Consider the following 18,810-nt stretch of genomic DNA (forward strand, 5'->3'; position numbering starts at 1 on the left):
TAAGGAAGAACGTGGAAAGAGGATTTGGTTCTAAAAGCTACGAATGTCTGCAAACAATGATCCATATCCATGTTGTGATTTTGCTGCCACTGTGATGATACGCCATCTACTGGATAATATGAAGCTCCATATCTGTAGAGAGCCAACCTAGCAGTGTATTCAAAACTAGAGATGCGGCGCCACCTAGTGACGATATGAAATATCACACTTGCCACTGCGAATTCCCACAAGCCGTCCCCCAGTGTATAACCTCGAACGTTACAGTTACTCTTTTTAATAACCTCAAAACGGTTCATGAATGCTAAAAGGGAAATGCTGACAACTGGGAATTCTCAGTAAACACTGCTATCTATAGGACGTTTTATCCAACACACGGTCTCATTGTGTCCCTCGGTTTTATCCGGAACTGTTCTTTCAGTGTGGGTAAACTCCGGGAAGCACATGTGACGGACAGGAAGTGACGCCTTTACCAGGCGACGTGTTGAGGGAAAGATGGCGGCGCCCGGGAAGAAGAAGAAATTGGTCCAGCAAGAGGAGCTGCGGCGGCTGATGAAAGCAAAGCAGAGGGAGACTTCGAGCAAGAAGAGGATCGAGTCACCATTGGCGAAATATCCTTTGTGTCCTGGGTGGCTGTACTGTGCGCTTCTCAGTCCTCATCCTGTCTACACTATACTTCCATTATGGACTTTATACTTTAATTGCACTCTGCTTCACAACTAACCCTTCACACCCACGTGTGTGTTTAACCTCTTCCCAGCCATTTAATGGAGGAAGTGTGGGCCCTAATGTCCAATCGCACGCATATGAAATTCAGAGCAGGCTCCCAGCACTGACCAAGCTGTCTGACAGCTGTCATTTATGGCTTATGATGGGGAGCAAGTGGTACACACGCTCCTGATCATGTGACTGATGTAAGAGCTAACCACAGTGCTCACACGATCGGGAAGCTGCTCTGCCTCCCGGCCTTAAAGCAGTTCTTCGCCTTGACTGAAAGCATTAAACGTCAGCAGCTACAAATACTGTAGCTACTGACATTTAACAAAATGACACACACCTGTCTAGGGGTCCAGCATGGTCCTCACCCAAGCTGGTTCTTCACTGGGATCTTCAGGCCCCCAGCACTGGCACGTGTACTGTGGTCAGCCTGCTGTGATTCCTTGCAGCTTCACAGCTGGAAGCCCACTGCGCATGCACGTGTCGTGCTGCGTGAACGGTCCCATAGCCATCTGGAACCTGCAATGTGTCCCAGAAGATTGTGGGCAGGGAGGTGGGGAGAAGAACCTCCGGTGGATCCTTCTTGGTGATCCAGCCGAAGGTGGGAGCAGATACCTGTCAAAACCAGGTACCTTCTCCCCACTCCAAAATAAGTGCCAAAAATAGAAGAGGAAGAGGGTATAAAGCTGAACCTCCCACCACCCAAAAAAAATATTCATCTACAAGTACTGTAGTTGCTGACTTTAAAAAAAAAAAAGGGACACTTACCTGTCCAATGTCCATCTCTGTTCCCACGCAGGCCAGGTTCTTCAGATCTCTGGCACCACCTTGTCTTCTGTGGCAAGCCAGCTTTGACTCCTTGCGGCTTCACAGCTGGTTTCTCACTGCATGAGTTGTGCTGCATTTTGCGTTTGGTCCTACAGAAGTCTGGGATCTGTGATGTATCCCAGAAGACTGCGGGGATGGGGGAAACTAGGTTCCCGATTTCAACCTCACCCCCCCTCCCCCGGGCTCGACAAATCCTAGATCACCATGGTGACAAGAAATTGCGCCCTGACGCATGGGCTGCTGCCCCAAATGCTTCACCCTTCTTTGTGCTTGCCCCCCAATGTATCCCAGGCTCTGCTTGCCCATCAGTGGGCCCAGGACCAGCATAGAGGGTACTGCTGGGTAGAGGGGAGACAAGAGCAGACACACATCCACTCTCCTCCCCATCTTATTGCCGACCCAGAAGTAACCTGTATGACGTCACTTCCAGGTCCCTGTTCAGTTTCACCAGCCATTAAGGCTGGGAAAGAATGTTATACAATGCACATTGCACTACATTACATTCTTTCCCAGCCTTAATGGCTGGTGAAACTGTGAGTGGGGTCATACACGTCACTTCTGGGTCGGCAACAAGACAGGGAGGAGAGTGGATGTGTGTGGAGTGGAGCACAGATGAGACATTCGGGGGCTTTAAGAACTCGGATGTCCCATTAAAGAGAACCAAAAAAATTCACCACATAGTGGACTTAAAAATATATGTACAAGTTACATCCAGCACATAAAATCCCTCCCCAAAAAAATTGAGGACCCACCCCGTAAACACACACGTCGGAGCGTCTACACCTGAAAACATTGATTGCGATACACATGTTACATATCGCCACACATAGGAATGAGAGCTACAATTTTAGTACCAGATCTCTTTCGTAACACTAAACTGATGACCTATAGGGGTTTTTAAAGCATCACCTATGTAAAATATAGGGTACTGAAGTTTGTCGCCATTTCACGGGCACATGCAAATTTAAGGTCTGACATGTTGGGTATCTCTTTACTTGTTGCAACCTCTGCTTTTATATTCTACTAGAAAATTTGGTAGCTTATACGATAAGGGAAAAGGTAAAACATAATTTTTAAATTACATTTTTAACCAAGCCCCACCCTCTACTTCCATTTTTGCCTAGGGGAGAATTTTCCTTCAGCCTCCTTGGAAATCTTAGTAGGGACACATAGTTGCTAGAGGGTGGATATGTTAGTACATCGTCAGGGGCTAGCTTAAAAACCTGGAAGAGGCAGTCGTGGGGGTTGTTGATTTCCTCTCCTCTTTAACCACTGGTCTACCAGGGCAAGTTTTTAAACAAACGTCACTTATTTTAAAAATCTTTATTTTTTGCTGGAAATCATTCTAAACCCTCAAACAATTATATTTTCTGAAATCAGAGGCCCCAGTAGAACAACATTTTTATGCCAAATGATATTTGCACAGTTTATCAAATTTTATTTTCAGGATAATAATACACTAAAATAAATTATTGTGTAAACAAACACAATATAATACCCAGTTGTTTTGGTAAAATATAAAAGATGCATCAAATAAATAAATACCTAAATAGTAGGGTTGCATTGGTATTGGTGCCGATAACAAGCATTTGCACGAGTACAAATGCTTGTGTCAATGCTCCAAAATCTAAAACCGATACTTTTGCAGTGCAATTTGAGCCCATACAACTATGAGCTCAAATTGCACTGCAAAGAATCAAATACGATTTGAAGAGGAAAGCGTTGCGATTTCTGTCTAAATCACATCCGCTTTTCCGTACCGCTCCTGTGTGAACCCAAGGTTGTCCTAGTGACTTCAGCCTGAGTTCACATAGGAGCAGTGCGGGAAACCACTTGTAAATTGGACATGAATCGCACCGCATTCCTGTACAAATCACATGCGATTCTTTGCAGTGCAATTTGAGCCTATTAATTTTTTTTTTTTTATGGGCTCAAATCGCGCCGTACAATATCATTAATTGGTATGAGCGAGTACTTGAGCACAAGTATCAGTACTCATACTCTCTCTTAAACGGATATCGGTGCATCTCTACAAACAGGTAATTTTTCTGCTTCATTGATATGCGCTGATGATGCGGCACTGATAGGCTGCACTAATAGGCACAGATAAGTCAGTACTGATGGGCACAGATAAAGCGGCACTGATGGCCACTGATAAGATGGCACAGATGGGTGGTACAGATGGGCACTGATAGATGGCACTGATGTGCAGCACTGTCCAGGCACTGATTGTGGGCACTGGTGGGCACTGGTAGGGTGCACTTATAGGGGGCACAGGTGGGCACTGAGGATCTGGGCACATCGCGGGGATCGGGACTGATGTCCCGCTCACTTCCGCCGGTGAACAGATTTTTTCTTTTAAATAAAGAAATAGTCGATTACCGGCTTTCATTGGCTGACAGCTGATCGCGTGGTAAGGGGTCGCAGTGTAGCCGTCATTCGGCTATAGCGCGGATCCCTAGAGGTTAATGAAAAGCTTGCCAGTATCATACATTTTTTTTTTTTTTTTAAAGCCTGTGGTGTGCAAAACACCTTCAAAAACTTCACCTGGTGCCAAAAAAATGTGAACACAAAAAAGTGCAACGGGTACACAAGCCCTCTGAAATCAGAGGGCCTTGCCCTGAATCCCCTGGGGCGTTAGGCTCCTGACAGGGACAAGTGTACTTAAAACTTGGTCTGACTGGCCGAAACCAGACAGACCCCTTTCTTTGGAAGGTCTGCCAGAACGGACCCACCCAGCTTGCCAGTATCATTAATGATACTACTAAATAATTTGAAAGGGTTTGGAGTCAGTGGGACAGCTATGAACATATTGAGCTGTAGTGACCATGGCCACCTCCTGTGCAGTTTAGTGTGACCAACACATCCTGCTCCTTTTTCTCTGGGTTTCCTCCTCTCCTCTCCTTTCGTTCCCTCACCCCACTTTTTTTGCCTTTGCTCTTCAATTCACTTCTCTTTACCTCCTTTTTTTTCTTTTTTACTTTTGGGGCATTGCCCCAAACTTCAAACTCTGTATGACTCGTGGAACATTTTCCATAACTGCTTTAGTTATGTGTGGTGAACCTTTTGCAATGATTTTGATGTTAAAATCGTATTGTTATTACTCTTCTGTTTTGCTCTTTATCCATCTTGCCAGTGCCTTGGCTATTGTTTAGGTTACTGTTTTGTGTCTACATTTTGATATTAATAATAAAATTGAAAGTAAAAACGTGGGTTAGTTGAGCTATTTTACTTTTAGCCTGCATTCACACTTGTGTAGTGCACATTCATGAAAAACGTGTGTGATGCCTTTGGTTCCATTCATTTTTAAAGGAAAAGTACAGCCAAAGTTCGCACCAACTATCACCGCCCTCTGACCAAGCTGCTTGGTGATGGTCTTGTAGCCCATTCCAGCCTTGTGTAGGTCTACAATCTTGTGTCCGACATCCTTGGACAGCTCTTGGCCATGGTGGAGAGATTGGAATCTGATTTCCTTTGTGGACAGGTGTCTTTTATACAGGTAACAAGCTGAGATTAGGAGCACTCTCTTTAAGAGAGTGCTCCTAATCTCAGCTTGTTACCTGTATAGAAGACCCCTGGGAGCTAGAAATCTTGCTGATTGAATACTTACTCAAATACTTATTTCACTCATTAAGATGAAAATCAGTTTAGCTTTTTTGAAATGCGTTTTCTGGATATTTTTGTTTTTATTCTGTCTCACTGTTAAAATAAATCTACCATTAAAATTATAGACTGAGCATTTCTTTGTCAGTGGGCAAATGTACAAAATCATCAGGGGGATCAAATACTTTTTTCCCTCACTGTATGATTCTTTTTATGAAACTCCAATTCGGTAAGTAGAAACTGGTTTTGCAGGCAATAAAATGAACAAGTGATACATGAGCTCCTTTGCTGCATTTGTTGCGTGTAGGGCGACCCATTAAAATAAATGACCAAATTAAAAACGTGCATATGGACGACATGCTTCAGTAGTGTGAATATGAGGGCTTACACTTATAACTTTAAGGCCAACATTTCCAAAGTCAGATACCATGTAATGGCGAGAGTCTTATGCCGTGTACACACGGCCGGACATTCCGACAGCAAAGGTCTGACGGAACAAATCTGTCGGACAATTTGACCGTGTATGGGCTTCATCGGACCTTTGCTGTCTAAAAATCAGACGGACTTTAGATTTAGAACATGTTTCAAATCTTTCCGACGGACTTGAGTCCGGTCGAAAAATCAGTTCGGTATGCTAGACTGACGGATGAAAACCGACACTAGGGCAGCTATCGGCTACTGGCTATGAACTTCCTTATTCTAGTCCGGTCATACGTCATCACGGTCATATCTGTCGGACTTTGGTGTGATTGTGTGTAGACAAGTCCGATTCGACGGAAGTCTGATGAAAGTCCGTCAAAGTCTGACGGCATTCAGTCCATCGAAAAGTCCGGTCGTGTGTACACGGCATTACTTTTTTTTTTTTTTAAGGGAACTTTTTTTGTCCGACTATTTAGATGCTCCAGGATGAAGAGCACAAACTTCTCTACTGAAGTAGTGAGGTGTCATGTTCAATATCCCAGTATATTATATAACAGTTGTGTACTGCTTTTGGCTTGTATAACTTTTTCAAAGTCTCAGCCTTTTCTGAAGACCTCCTTATATATAAATTCCTTAACCATGTGTTTTCTACATATAACAGTCTTGGTCATTTGTCCTGTGTTGTATGTAATGTACCAATTAAAAGCGAAATACTATGGCAAACGCACATTCTTGGAAAACAACATAAAGAGGTGAGGCTAGTATGTTTTCTTAACAAAATTTTGAGTGCTGTAAACATTGTTTGAAAGTGTAACAGTGTAGACTCTAGACTAGACAAGAAGACTGCAATTACAGTGCCTAGTCTTTAGGTTGAAGTTAAAGCAATCGCTGTTGCTAATGGAAAGATTTTGAAGTTCTATAACTCTTGGTCTGCTTTTAAAAAGTTTCACAGCTGTTTCTCCCTGAAAACTAATAGTAATGCAAATGGGCAAAATGTAATGTTCTCAGGCTTTATTCTCTACAATTTGAATGTGTGTATGTGAAAAATATAGCATTATGGTTTTAGATGGCACTGAGGAGCATGCTTATTTCTTATGTTAGTCAGCAACATCTTGTGACCATAATGTGGTATTTCATGCATTCGAATTGCAGAGAATATAGCCTGGGAACATTTGATTTTTGCCCCATTCACACACAAAGAATTTCCATGCCACTTCAATGCGCAAACAGCTATGCAATTTTTTTATTTTTTTATTTTTTTTTATAAATCTACCCGTTGGTGTATATTGGCATCGTTTTTGTTGCTTTTAACTCGTTAAAACGATATTGCCGATGTGGAAAATACCAGTAAAGCCCCATACACACTATCAGTTTTTCTGCAGAGTTTTTCCTTCAGATTTACCAAAACCATATAATATGAAGTCAAACCTTAGGAGTTTCATATTGTATGCAATCAGGCAGGCCCTTCCACTACATGGTTTTGGTAAACCTTTCAACTGAATATGACCCCTCAAAGTAGAAGTATATGCTGCAGCGCTCAGCTATAAGTGCATCTTCCGTTTGTTTTCTTATAATACTGCGCTACACCTGAACTCGGCGCAGATTTGTCACTTTTATGTAAACGTGCCTGCTTGCACTACAGTTGGACGGAAACATTTTGCAGGAGTTGTGTTTATCAGCATTATCATTGCTGATTCAGCACTGGCCACACCTAGTACTGTACTGGATCGACAGCACTGCCTCTGTTGCTGAAACCCTTCTACTGGAAGCTGCAATGTCTGGGAGGGGGAACATGTGAGAGACAATTAAAGTAGGGTTTGGCTCAGTCTGTGGAGATAAAGGAAGTTTTATGTTTATTTCATATCATATAGTCATGTCATATAGGATCCTTTGGTTGTACAGCCTCCTTCATGTATTCCGCAGCGATGTCCACTGAATAGTTCCCAACATACACTATATTGGCCAAAGTATTGGGATGCCTGCCAGCTTTGAGGCATAGTGAATGGGAGTGTCTGCTAGACAAAGGAAGTTATTTTTGAGGAAGATTTAAAAAAAAAAAAGAAAATTTCTCTTATATTCACCGATGACACAGCTCCTCTCTGTAACAAAATGGGTTGTTAGCCCTATCACTGGAGATTACTAGGCAATGTTGTAATACAACACTTCAGAATTTTAGTCCCGCCCAGAAGGGCAGCCCCTTAGGTTACAATCCCCCACACTCTGCCCTAGCAGCCTCAGTTTTATTTTGCGTAGTGAGGGAATAGACCTAGGAACCCTGCGGGCCCTTAGGTCCATTTTATTTTTTTTGATGCAGAAGCTTGATTTTTTTGCGCAAGATCCTGTGATCTTCTATCAACAGCCGGCTGGGTGACCGGCTGGTTCACTTATCCTTGTAGTCTCTCCAGTCCGGCCATCAAGCATATGCAGGTCGCAGCTACGGCTCAGCAGGCCACAACATACCTCAGCTCCAGAGGTGGTCGGTGAGCTTTTATGCTCCGGAGCATACATATGACCGGGCTACTGATGTCTGCATCACAGTATGCCGGGCCGGTATCCTTCCCTGTACTGATCAGAAGGCTACAATGGAATGGCTCCCAGCTCTTCAGGACTGGTAAGCACAGCTCTCCCTGTCTCGGCAGGGTTGAGCAGCTGGGCATTCCCTGGGAGGTCAATTGGGGGGCCCCCTCACCCCCTTCTCTTCTCTCTCCTGTCCCTAACTCCCCTCCTCCCCATGGATGCTGAGCGGTGTGTGTGTACCCCTGGGCCCTCACCTGGGTTCTAGCTGTTCTGGGGTGCCTGGGTCCTGAGTGCTTGATCCCGGGAGGTGTCAGTGAGGGTTGCCTCTGTGTTGGTGCAGCGCTGTGTCTGCCACATGTTTTTCTCTGCCTCTCATGGCGCTGGCTGGCGGCCATTTTCAGTGTGGGCAAGGGACAGCATGCTTCTGGGCTTCAAGCGGCCATTTTCCCAGTGATTCCCTATTCATAACACTGGCGGCTATTTTCTTGAAGCCGGACCACATTTTTTGTGTTCTAGCAGCAGCTTCCTGTGTCCTCAGCTTCCTGTTTTGTCATCACAGAGAGCTGGCAGGCTTTCTATGTAATCTGGACACGTTTTTCAGATCGCTCAGCGATTGTTCACCGATCGTTCCAACGGGCTGCCACCGACACAGCTTTGGTCCCTCTGCATCTGGACCACGGAACTCCTCAGGGCGTTGAGTCCGGCAGGTTAGAACCCCTCAGTCAGCGGCAGCAAGGAGGTTGGGACTGTCGCTGTCCTAAGTCCCCTTCCGGTGGCAGACAGGGTAGGGTCAGCATGGCTTCAGAAACTGGTGTTTCTTCCCTTGAAATCCAGGCAATTGCAACTGGGTCACCTGCAAACTGCGCGGTACCTATAGACACCCTAACGGCGGTCCTCAAATCGTTCGTTTCCAAGATAGAGGTGGTGCGTGGGAAGAAAGGTGCTAAAAAGTGGCCCCTGCCCCCCCGTCCTCTGGGGAGAGCTCTGACGCAGACTCGGGTCCTGCTGAGGCCGGTGACCCCTGCTCTGTCTTGTCAGATGACGCTGACCAGGTCCGTTCGGATAGTGAGGATGAGTCCCCGTCTGGGTCCGTGCGCGACAAAGTGCTTGTTGGAGCACTTATGACAGCTGTGCATGATACCCTGAAGATTCAGGAGCCAGCGGATCCATCTGCTGATGTACCGGTCCCTTTTAGGTCCCGCAAGCCAGCACGTTCACCTAAGGTATTCCCGTATCTGACTTATTTTGACAAGTTAATTTACAAGGAATGGGGTCGCCCGCAACTGACCTTTTCAGTCCCCAAATACATGGCAGTGCATTACCCCTTTGAGGAAAGCCTTCTCAAGAAATGGTCGGCTCCTCCGGTCGTGGACCCCACAGTATCCAGGTTAAATAAAGTAACCACGATCCCGGTTGAGGGGACTCCTGTATTCAAGGAAGGCTGAGGCTGTTTACGGTTCTGGGGTCAGCTGTGCGACCTGTACTGGCATCCACACTTGTGTCGCAGACACTAACTGAGTGGGCAAAACTTTTGCATCGCTAATTGGGAGAGCAACAGGCTTCCCCTGTCTGCGTGGAACTAGCAGACCAACTAAAAAGGTCTTAAGTACGTCTGTGACGCGGCCCTGGATACTCTCCCTCTGTTATCCAGGGCTTCAGTGTCAGCTGTGGTGCTGAGGCGCCTAATTTGGCTAAAATGGTGGTCTGCTGACCAGTCATCCAAAAAAGCCCTGACGGATCTTCTTTTCCTTGGCGACCAGCTCTTTGGAGCCTCGTTAGAGGACATTATTAAAAATGCCACTGGTGGTAAGAGTACATTACTCCCATGGGCCAGGAAAGCTAAGGAGCGATGCCATAGGCAAGGGCCCTCTTTTTCCGCTCGCAAGCTGCTTTTTCGTCCGCCCGGAGCTTCGATTAAACGTCCCCAGCCCGACAGGATGCCCACGGACAGTCAAAAACCTCCCTGGAACCGCAAGCCTGTGCATAAAAGTGCTACCGCATGAAGGTTTGCCCCCACTCATGTCTCGGGCGGGGGGGTCACCTTCGGGAGTTTGCAGCCCGGTGGTCCTCCAGGTTATCTGACCAATGGGTCTGCGATCTGATCTCCACAGGCTACAAGATAGAGTTTCTATTTTGGCCGCCAAACAGATTCTTCCCCTCCAGCATACCCGTATCCCTGGCTCACCGGTAGGCCCTGTTGAGGGCAATAAGGGATTTTCTGAATCGCAGGGTGATTGTACCGGTTCCGGACTCGGAACGCTTCCAGGGATTCTATTCAAATCTGTTTGTGGTTCCCACGAAGGAAGGGGTACAGAATGGAATCGGCTCGCTCAGTAGTCGCTGCACTCCATCAAGGGGACTCCCTGGCGTCCTTAGACATCCAGGATATCTACCTGCACATACCCATATGCCTTCTGCATCAAAAGTTTCTGCGTTTTGCAGTCGGGGAAGCCCATTACCAATTTGTGGCTCTTCCTTTTGGTCTGGCATCAGCCCCCCAAGTCTTTACCAAGGTACTGGCTCTAGTATTGGCGTTTCTGCGACAATGTGGGATCGCGATCGTGGGCTACCTAGACGATCTCCTCCTGAGAGCATCTTCCGCCTCAGAATTAGAGTAGGATGTGGCGATCACCATGCAGACCCTGTTAGAATTTGGGTGGTTGTTGAACCTAAAGAAGTCGGTGATTGTGCCGACCCAGCGTCTGGTGTACCTAGGTTTGCTGTTGGACTCCAGGGAAGCAAGAGTTTTTCTCCCTTCAGACAAGTTGCAGACTCTCTCAGATCTGCGGTCAAACTACTGGTCGTCACTTCGGTTTTGCATGCGAGTATTGGGATTCATGGTAGCCTCCTTTTGAGGCAGTACCTTATGCCCAGTTCCGCACCAGAGTTCTGCAGAAGGAGATCTTGTCAAAATGGGGCAAATCTCCGTTGTCCCTAGATCGACAGATCCAGGTGAGCCAGGCAGTCAGAGACTCACTGATCTGGTGGTTGAGACCGCCCCCCCTGAGCGGAACTAAAGTTCTGAAGTGTTGTATTACAACTTTGCCTAGTAATCTCCAATGATAGGGCCAACAACCCATTTTGTTACAGAGAGGAGCTGTGTCGGTCGGTGAATTACAAAGAAAAGGATTTTACGGTGAGTACAAAAAATCCTATTTTTTCCCTCTTGCTGTTTGTTACGGTCAAACTTCAGCTCCACTTTTAACGCTCTTCAACTTTACCTTGATAGCATGTGAGCACCGCAACACAACTAACTTACTTTGTCCCTGCCGAAAGCCCAATGGAAACTAAACGCCTTTTGGCTGAAACTTTTTTTTCTTCCCATAAGAGGGTGGTGAAAGAAATTTTTTCCATGGCAATCAAACTTATTCGGATGCTTCATTGAAGTGGGATTCCTTTTATAGCTTGCCATAGAGGCACTTTTATAGCAGAAATTGCAGCCATAAAATATAATTACTCTGCCCTCCTGGAGCGGGTGGAAGATCAAGTACGACAGTTGGAGCTCTCCTGTGTCACTGACCCATCTGACTCTGCGAGGAAGGCATGGATATCTGGCCAGGATTCCCTGGACTGGTTGAAATCTTCCTCTGCAGAGCGGAAACTTTTATTTACTAAACAGGCATTCTATGAGGAAGGGGAGAAAACAGGTCGGTTGTTGGCTAGAATCGCTAGGTCTCAAGAGTCCTCCCCAGCTATAGGGACCATTCGATGCTCCAATGGGTGGCTGGTGAATGACACCAATCTCCTCACTGAATTGGCATCTTTCTACAAAAACTTGTAAAGTCCATGTGATGGTTACTCTGAGGAGGCACTACAGTGTTATTTGGAAAATATCTCCCTACCGGCTCTGACTCATCGGGCTTGACGGGAGCTGGAAGCACCATGCTCGTTGGTCGAGTTGAAGGAGGCGGCTGCCTCTTTCCATACCTGTAAGGCATCAGGGGATGACGGGATCCCCATGGAAGTCTACACTCAGTATGGGGAAGTAATCCTACCTAAATTACTGGCAGTATTCAACTCCTCGTTGAAAACAGGACAGCTACACATAACTATGTCCAGGGCAAATATACTGCTGCTTAAACCAGAAAAGGAACCGACAGATCCAAGCTCCTATAGGCCCAACTCCCTGCTGCAAAGTGACATAAAAATACTGGCCAAAGTCCTAGAAATAAAACTTAACGGGATTGTCCTGTCTTATGTTCACCTCGGATCAGGCATGCTTCATGCCACGCAAATCCATGGCGACCAACCTCAGAAGACTTTTTTTTTTTTTTTTTTCTGAATATACAAACCCCAGCAGATAGCACCGACCACAGGGCACTGCTGTCTCTTGATGCCAATAAGGCATTTGACAGTGTCAGCTGGCGCTATCTATGGGCTGTATTGTCCAAATTTGGATTTGGCCCTAGGTTTATAGGTTGCACACAGCTGCTGTATAGTTCTCTTCAGGCCACCAAACGCATGTCTGACAGGATGTCCCCGGTCTTTGCCCTGGGCAGGCAGACCAGGCAGGGATGCTCTTTGCACTCCCTATTCAACTTCTTGCGGCCCAGGTGTGCGACTGCCCACAAATCAAGGGATTTCAACTTGGTGAAATGCATGAGAAAATAATGCTTTATGCAGACGTCATGCTCCTCTTTTTGGAGGACGTGGACGACTCGCTATTTAAGACAATGTCCACTATTCTGGCCTTACCATCAACTGGTCCAAATCCGCATTGATGTTTCTGGATGAGGCACTTGGGCTACGAACAGTACATCCCTGTCCTATTCCCATAGTGACTACCTTTAACAAGTTCCCGACGCCGATGTACATCGGCAGAATGGCACGGGCAGGCATATTGGCATACAGGTACATCCATTTTTAAATACCCTGCCATCGCGTGCCAGCCGCGGGTGGCACGCTCGCATGCCAGTCGGGACCCCGTGAGTCCGGTCGCGGGTCCCGCGGACTCGTTTGCCGCGGGGATACCCGCGTTCGTCTCACAGGTGGCTGAACGGGGAGATGCCGTTGTAAACAGCATCTCCCCGTTCTGCCTAGCAACAAGTGACGCTGATCTCTGCTCTGTGATTGGAGCAATGATCAGTGTTCACTAACACAAAGCCCAGCCGCCCACAGTTAGTAACACGCCCCTAGGAACACTTAACCCCTACACTGCCCCCCCCCCCGGTTAACCCCTTCACTGCCAGTGTCATTTACACAGGAATCAATGCATTTGTATAGCATTGATTGCTGTATAAATGACAATGGACCCAAAAATGTCCGATGTGTCCACCACAATGTCGCAGTCACAATAAAAATCGCTGATCGCCGCCATTACTAGTAAAAAAAAATGTATTAATTTAAAATGCCATAAAACTATCCCCTATTTTGTAAACGCTATAACTTTTGCACAAACCAATCGCGTATTGCGATTTATTTATTTTTTACCAAAAATATGTAGAAGAATAGCATCCGCCTAAACTGAGGGAAAAAACATTTTTTTAATTTATTTTTGAGGGATATTTATTATAACAAAAAAAGTAAAAAATTATGCTTTTTTTTTTTAAAAACTGTCGCCCTATTTTTGTTTATAGCGCAAAAAATAAAAACCGCAGAGGGGGTCAAATGCCACCAAAAGAAAGCTCTATTTGTGGGAAAAAAGGACGTCAATTTTGTTTGGAAGCCCCATCGCATGACTGCGCAACTGTCAGTTAAAGCAACGCAGTGCCGAATCTCAAAAAGTGGTCTGGTCTTAAGCCAGCAAAATGGTCCGGTCTGAAAGTGGTTAAATACTTGAGCATTCAAATATCAAACTTACCAACTACTATAGCCTTAATATATATATCCAGTAAAACTATATAAAACGGGTAAGCTACCTGACGCATTATGTGGCAAATGCTGAATAGCACCAGGTGATTTGATACATCTCCTCTAGTGTTGCTCCAAGCTCCATAGATATTGGAGGGAGGTCCTGGCCACACTTAACCAGGTATTTGTAAGCCAATGTTCCTCCTGAATCTGTTGCCTTCTAGTCGACCTGAGTGGGGGAATTTCAGAGGAAATGACAAGGACAGCATTCAATAGAGCCTTGTTTCAAGCTAGGAAAACAATACTTATGGGTTGGAAGTCTGCCACTCCACGGGCAAGAGATGTGCCATAATATATGGGAAAACGCTAGCAAAACATGGTTGAAGGGGTGCCGTGTAGAGGCAAATGAATAATGATCAAGCCGTTTTATAATTACTCACCTATACTTGTTCTCTTAATGTTTAAGGTTATCTTGGTATACGTACTTGATATATACAATGACAAACTGAAGTGTAATGTCATACTTTTAGGTATATGCTTCATACTTAGCAGTAAAAAAAATTTGATATAAAAAAAAAATTGCCTCTTTGTGCTGCTTTTTTTTTATTTTTATTTTTTTCTCTGGTCTGAGTTGTGCTGAGCAGGGAATTGAAAACAGCTGATGTCAGGCCACGTTTAGGTACATTGCTTCCAATTAAAAATTAAATACATTTAATGGTGTATTCATGGATCCATAGCTGCATTATTGATGTATTTATCTGCATAGAGTTCAGCTTTTAATGTACTAAACATGTTTTCAATATATTCTAATTTTACATTTAATGGAAAATACATTTTTCGATATTCATTTTCAGAAAGTTGCAGAACTGAAAAGCACAAATGTAAACGCCAGTAGTCATTCTGTGCCTGCACCGAGCTCACAAGCAACTAAAAGGAAAGGGCCAAGTTTAGAGAGTCAGGATATAAAGAAAGTAAGAGGTAAGGTTTAAAACCCAGAAAATACACTTTATCATACAACTTCCTATCAGACTGAAGAAGCATGATTGTACCTTCTAAAGTCTTTGGACAGCCTGCTACCTTTGTTAGATTTGATAACCGATTATAACTGGCCCTTTGTACAGTATATTAGCAGGTTATATGTAGGTTTTAATATATTTTGGATTTAGCATATTCTGTGCTATTTTGTGAGATTATATGGTAAGGATTATGTTTTTTAAGTGTTTGTGTTTTTCACAGTGTGTTGTTTTTTATTTTTTTATTTTTTTTTCTTTCACTGCATTTATTTATACTAAGGGGAGCATTTATAACCGGTATCGCTATCCACTCTCTACTATATACCACAATGTATTTTTACAGCATACCCTGCATTTTGACTCCTAATGATTCATAAAGTACAGGCCAAAACCAGGAACCTGCAATATTTTACAGTTTCCTTCCATTAGGCAAATTTAGGACTTCCCTTATTGTTTTTTTTTTTTAACTACTGTTATAAGAAAAAAATAGCACTCTAATAACATAGGAGTCACAAAGCCAGCAGAGCACTAAGCATATTTGTAAAGCACATTGCTGTATTTTTGTCTTTTATTTCTCAGCAGTATGGCTGTACCACTGCTTTGAAAGTAGGCGCCTATGTGTTTTTATACACCTTAAAGAAAGGTAAATTCTAGGGCTGTTGGTGATTAAAATTTTTGTGTTCGATTTAATCTTTTTTTTTTTATTTTTTATTTTTTTTTTTTATCGGCTAATTTCGATTAATTGTAACGCACATACAGATCCAACTTTTAGCTGATCTCCTTGCATTGCAACTTTGCATTAGTCAGTGGTAAATGTGGTGTACACTATATACAATCACCCGACACTAGTTAGTTTCCACAATCCATGACTTAACTTCACACAAATATGTTTTAAATTCAAACTGTAGCACTGACGTAAGTAAATGTATTTTTTTCCTCCACAGTAGCGTGACAATCCCGCCACCTCCGGTCTAACTAATCACTCTCACCTTATGGCATGGACCCCTGTGCAAACAGGTGGTCATGCAAGCGGATATGAAAAGGGTTAACGCGGACAATAAACTTCTCTCACATCTCCTTAGGTCTCAGCAAGGGCGCCACGTCATGGGTAGAAAGAAAAGATCTAAGTGCTCACCGCTTAAGTACAAGATTACATTTTTGTGTTCAAACACAAAATACTCACATAAAGATGATAAAAACACAGCATGTAAAGCCAACAATCGTGTTAGTTCCCTAGGGCAGCAGCAGGTGACGTCATGCGTAGCTCCTCCCCCGTACATGTTACGTTCAATCAGAACTTCAACGTCACCAGACTCCTCCCCCCCTTCCCTTCGTTTGCAGATGGAGGCACTTGGGGAAGGGGGGAGGAGTCCAGTGACATCACCGAATCTCAGACAGAACTCCCTGAAGACCGGGAAGCTGGCGGAGAGGTGAGTACCGATCAAAAGAATTTTGATCGATCAAAAAAATTAATCGAGGAATTCATCTTTAATTTCCACAGCCCTAGTAAATTCATTAAAGAAGTGCAGTGTATATCCTAATTTCTCTGTGATTTTCAAAACTGTTTTATTAAACAATATTAGATCAAGCTATGGACCCTTTGAGGTTTGTTTATATTATTACCTATAAAATGTGTTCTATTTAAAACTATTTCTGTTTGATGCAATTCTAATGTATTGTTTGTTTTATAGTAAAGTTTCTTACACTGCATGTGAAAAACAAACTCAAAATATTTGCATGTTAATTTGTTTTTGTGGCCTTTCTCTAGATTCAGAAGAACAGTCTTCAGCTTCAGCGACTACTTCTGCGTAAGTGTTAGCCACACTGTTGTAGCCATTGTCAAAATGAATTTGTTTGTGATGGTGATAGGCACTTGGTTCCCTAGCTCATCGATGATAAATCAACTCAAATCACTAGTGTTGGAAAACAACAATACCACAAATAAACAAATCAATTATGCTATATGCTGTACCCAGATAAAAAGAATTACCATAGAGACTTGGAAGTTAAGTGAAAAACATTGCCAGAAAAATTACTCTAACCAAATGCAAGTTATAGCCTATGGTAGGAGAGCAGCACTCTCATTTGACCTCTTCTAACAAAATCTTGTGTGTGACTGGTGTGCGCCCCCTCTCCCTGTAAAACCATATGCCCTCAACGGGGGGGTGGTGTATTATGCCAGGAGGGACCCCTTGGCAAAGCACCTTCTACCCCTGTTCAGGACAGGGTCTCTTCCCAACAGCCCTGGGTTGGTGGTTGTGTTGTGTCTGCGGGTGGGGGGCTTATCCGAATCTGGAAGCCCCCTTTAAAAATAAGGGGGACCCCAGATACTACCTCCTCTGCAATGTAAAATTCACAGTAAATCTCATTGTCCTGCAATGCAGATCCTTGTCAGTCATGATGCCTGACAACGGCTGATCTGCTAAATGAAAAAAAAAAACTCCCTGCCTGGAAGTCTGAATTTGCACTTGATTCCTGCCAAATGTCATCTTCTGATAATTGCTGCCACAATATAAGCAGAGTAACGGGGTCTCCGTGTGAGGTCATTGAACATACATGGACATGAGTTTATTTGGTCATTGACATCACAAGATTTCTGGCTATTGAACATCATGATTGAGGTGGATCTGCATTGCTGGGTGACATACAATAATTGAAGGTAACCTTACATTGTTGGACAATTTTCTGCCCGATCCATGACACAGCCATGATTTCCTCATACTGGACACGCTGAACTCGCTTGATCCACATGCATTCCGTGAGTAAGATCCTTACTTGGCATTGGAGGATTATAGGTGCTTGGGAGCGAAAACACCTTGGGATAGGCAGCAGTGAGCCAACTGCAGGCCTTGAGAAATTCCAAGTTCCTCTCAAGTTGTTAGTGGTTCCATTGTTCAGGAGCGAGGTCTAACACCAACAATGCTCCAGTCCTGTCGTTGAAGTTCCCTTACAGACGCACAACATGCGACTTGTTTGATTAGGGCATAATTTACAGCTACTATGTCGGACCAATTGTAGCAGCTATCACTGCTTCTGAAATCAGAGGGAGATATCCGCTTTAAGTGCTCTTCTGCCTCTCCTCCTCCGACTATAATTCTAACCTAAAACCAGAATTGCCTTGCCTTGACACACTCATTGTGGCAGAAACCAAGTGGGATGCAGACATTATAGCAGAGGTGCCTCAAAAAAATTTCCACTCCAATTTATGAAAGTTTTTTTTTTTTTTACGATTTTTAAGATTCATACCATCTTGCTTTATATTGGCTACTGTGAATTCATTGATCTAGTCTTTTGATAGGTGCAACTAGCGCTCCCACATCCAACAACAAGTCAAATAATAACAAATAGTTGTTGCCCTGTTCTATCTCTACATAAATGTTGCTACTCCAACCACCTCAAAAGTATAGTATGAAGCCAACAAAAATCTTGTGAAACGTAAAGAATAAAATACCAGCATTAAAATGCCAATATTATATCAATACAAAGTGCATTATCACTATAGTGAGGAGTAATAACGATATGAGTATAAGGCACAATATAGATACATGTGAGTAATTAACAAATTAAAACCATGTCGCCACACCAGTGTTAACAAATGCACTTGGTGTGCATAATGTAATATAAATTTAGTATGTGATCCCAATACATGGGTGTTGTAAAACAAATACTCATGAAAACTAATGAATATGATAGTAAATAAGTCCACAGTGAATAACACAGCACCAGTATTTTCACATCAACTTTTTTTTTTTTTTTTTAATCAAAGGACATGGTTCAAGGACATGCATTGCAATATGAACAGTTTTGGTACATTATACATCAGTACAAATATGCATTACATAAAATTAAACATTGTAAACTAATGATGACATTATGTTCATTGGCTACCTGAAGTGTCTTTTATATGCCATGCTAGAAGTGAGAA

The 18,810-nt window shown here is 43.8% G+C and overlaps 1 protein-coding gene across 1 annotated transcript in view; it reads left to right on the top strand.

The window, feature by feature from the left end:
• The first annotated feature begins 445 nt into the window (after positions 1 to 445).
• The window catches only part of ZNF830 (zinc finger protein 830), an 83,576-nt gene continuing 65,211 nt past the window's right edge, over positions 446 to 18,810 (top strand). The window contains exons 1-4 of the mRNA XM_077491890.1: positions 446 to 608; positions 6,218 to 6,317; positions 14,727 to 14,850; positions 16,654 to 16,693. Coding sequence (XP_077348016.1) covers positions 493 to 608; positions 6,218 to 6,317; positions 14,727 to 14,850; positions 16,654 to 16,693 — 380 coding nt within the window. The 5' untranslated portion in view covers positions 446 to 492. The remainder of the gene's footprint in view (positions 609 to 6,217; positions 6,318 to 14,726; positions 14,851 to 16,653; positions 16,694 to 18,810) is intronic.

The sequence above is a fragment of the Lithobates pipiens genome, unplaced genomic scaffold, assembly GCF_037356315.1.
Source record: "Lithobates pipiens isolate NorthernLeopardFrog02 unplaced genomic scaffold, aLitPip1_a1.2 Scaffold_19, whole genome shotgun sequence".
NCBI classification, from domain to species: Eukaryota; Metazoa; Chordata; class Amphibia; order Anura; family Ranidae; genus Lithobates; species Lithobates pipiens.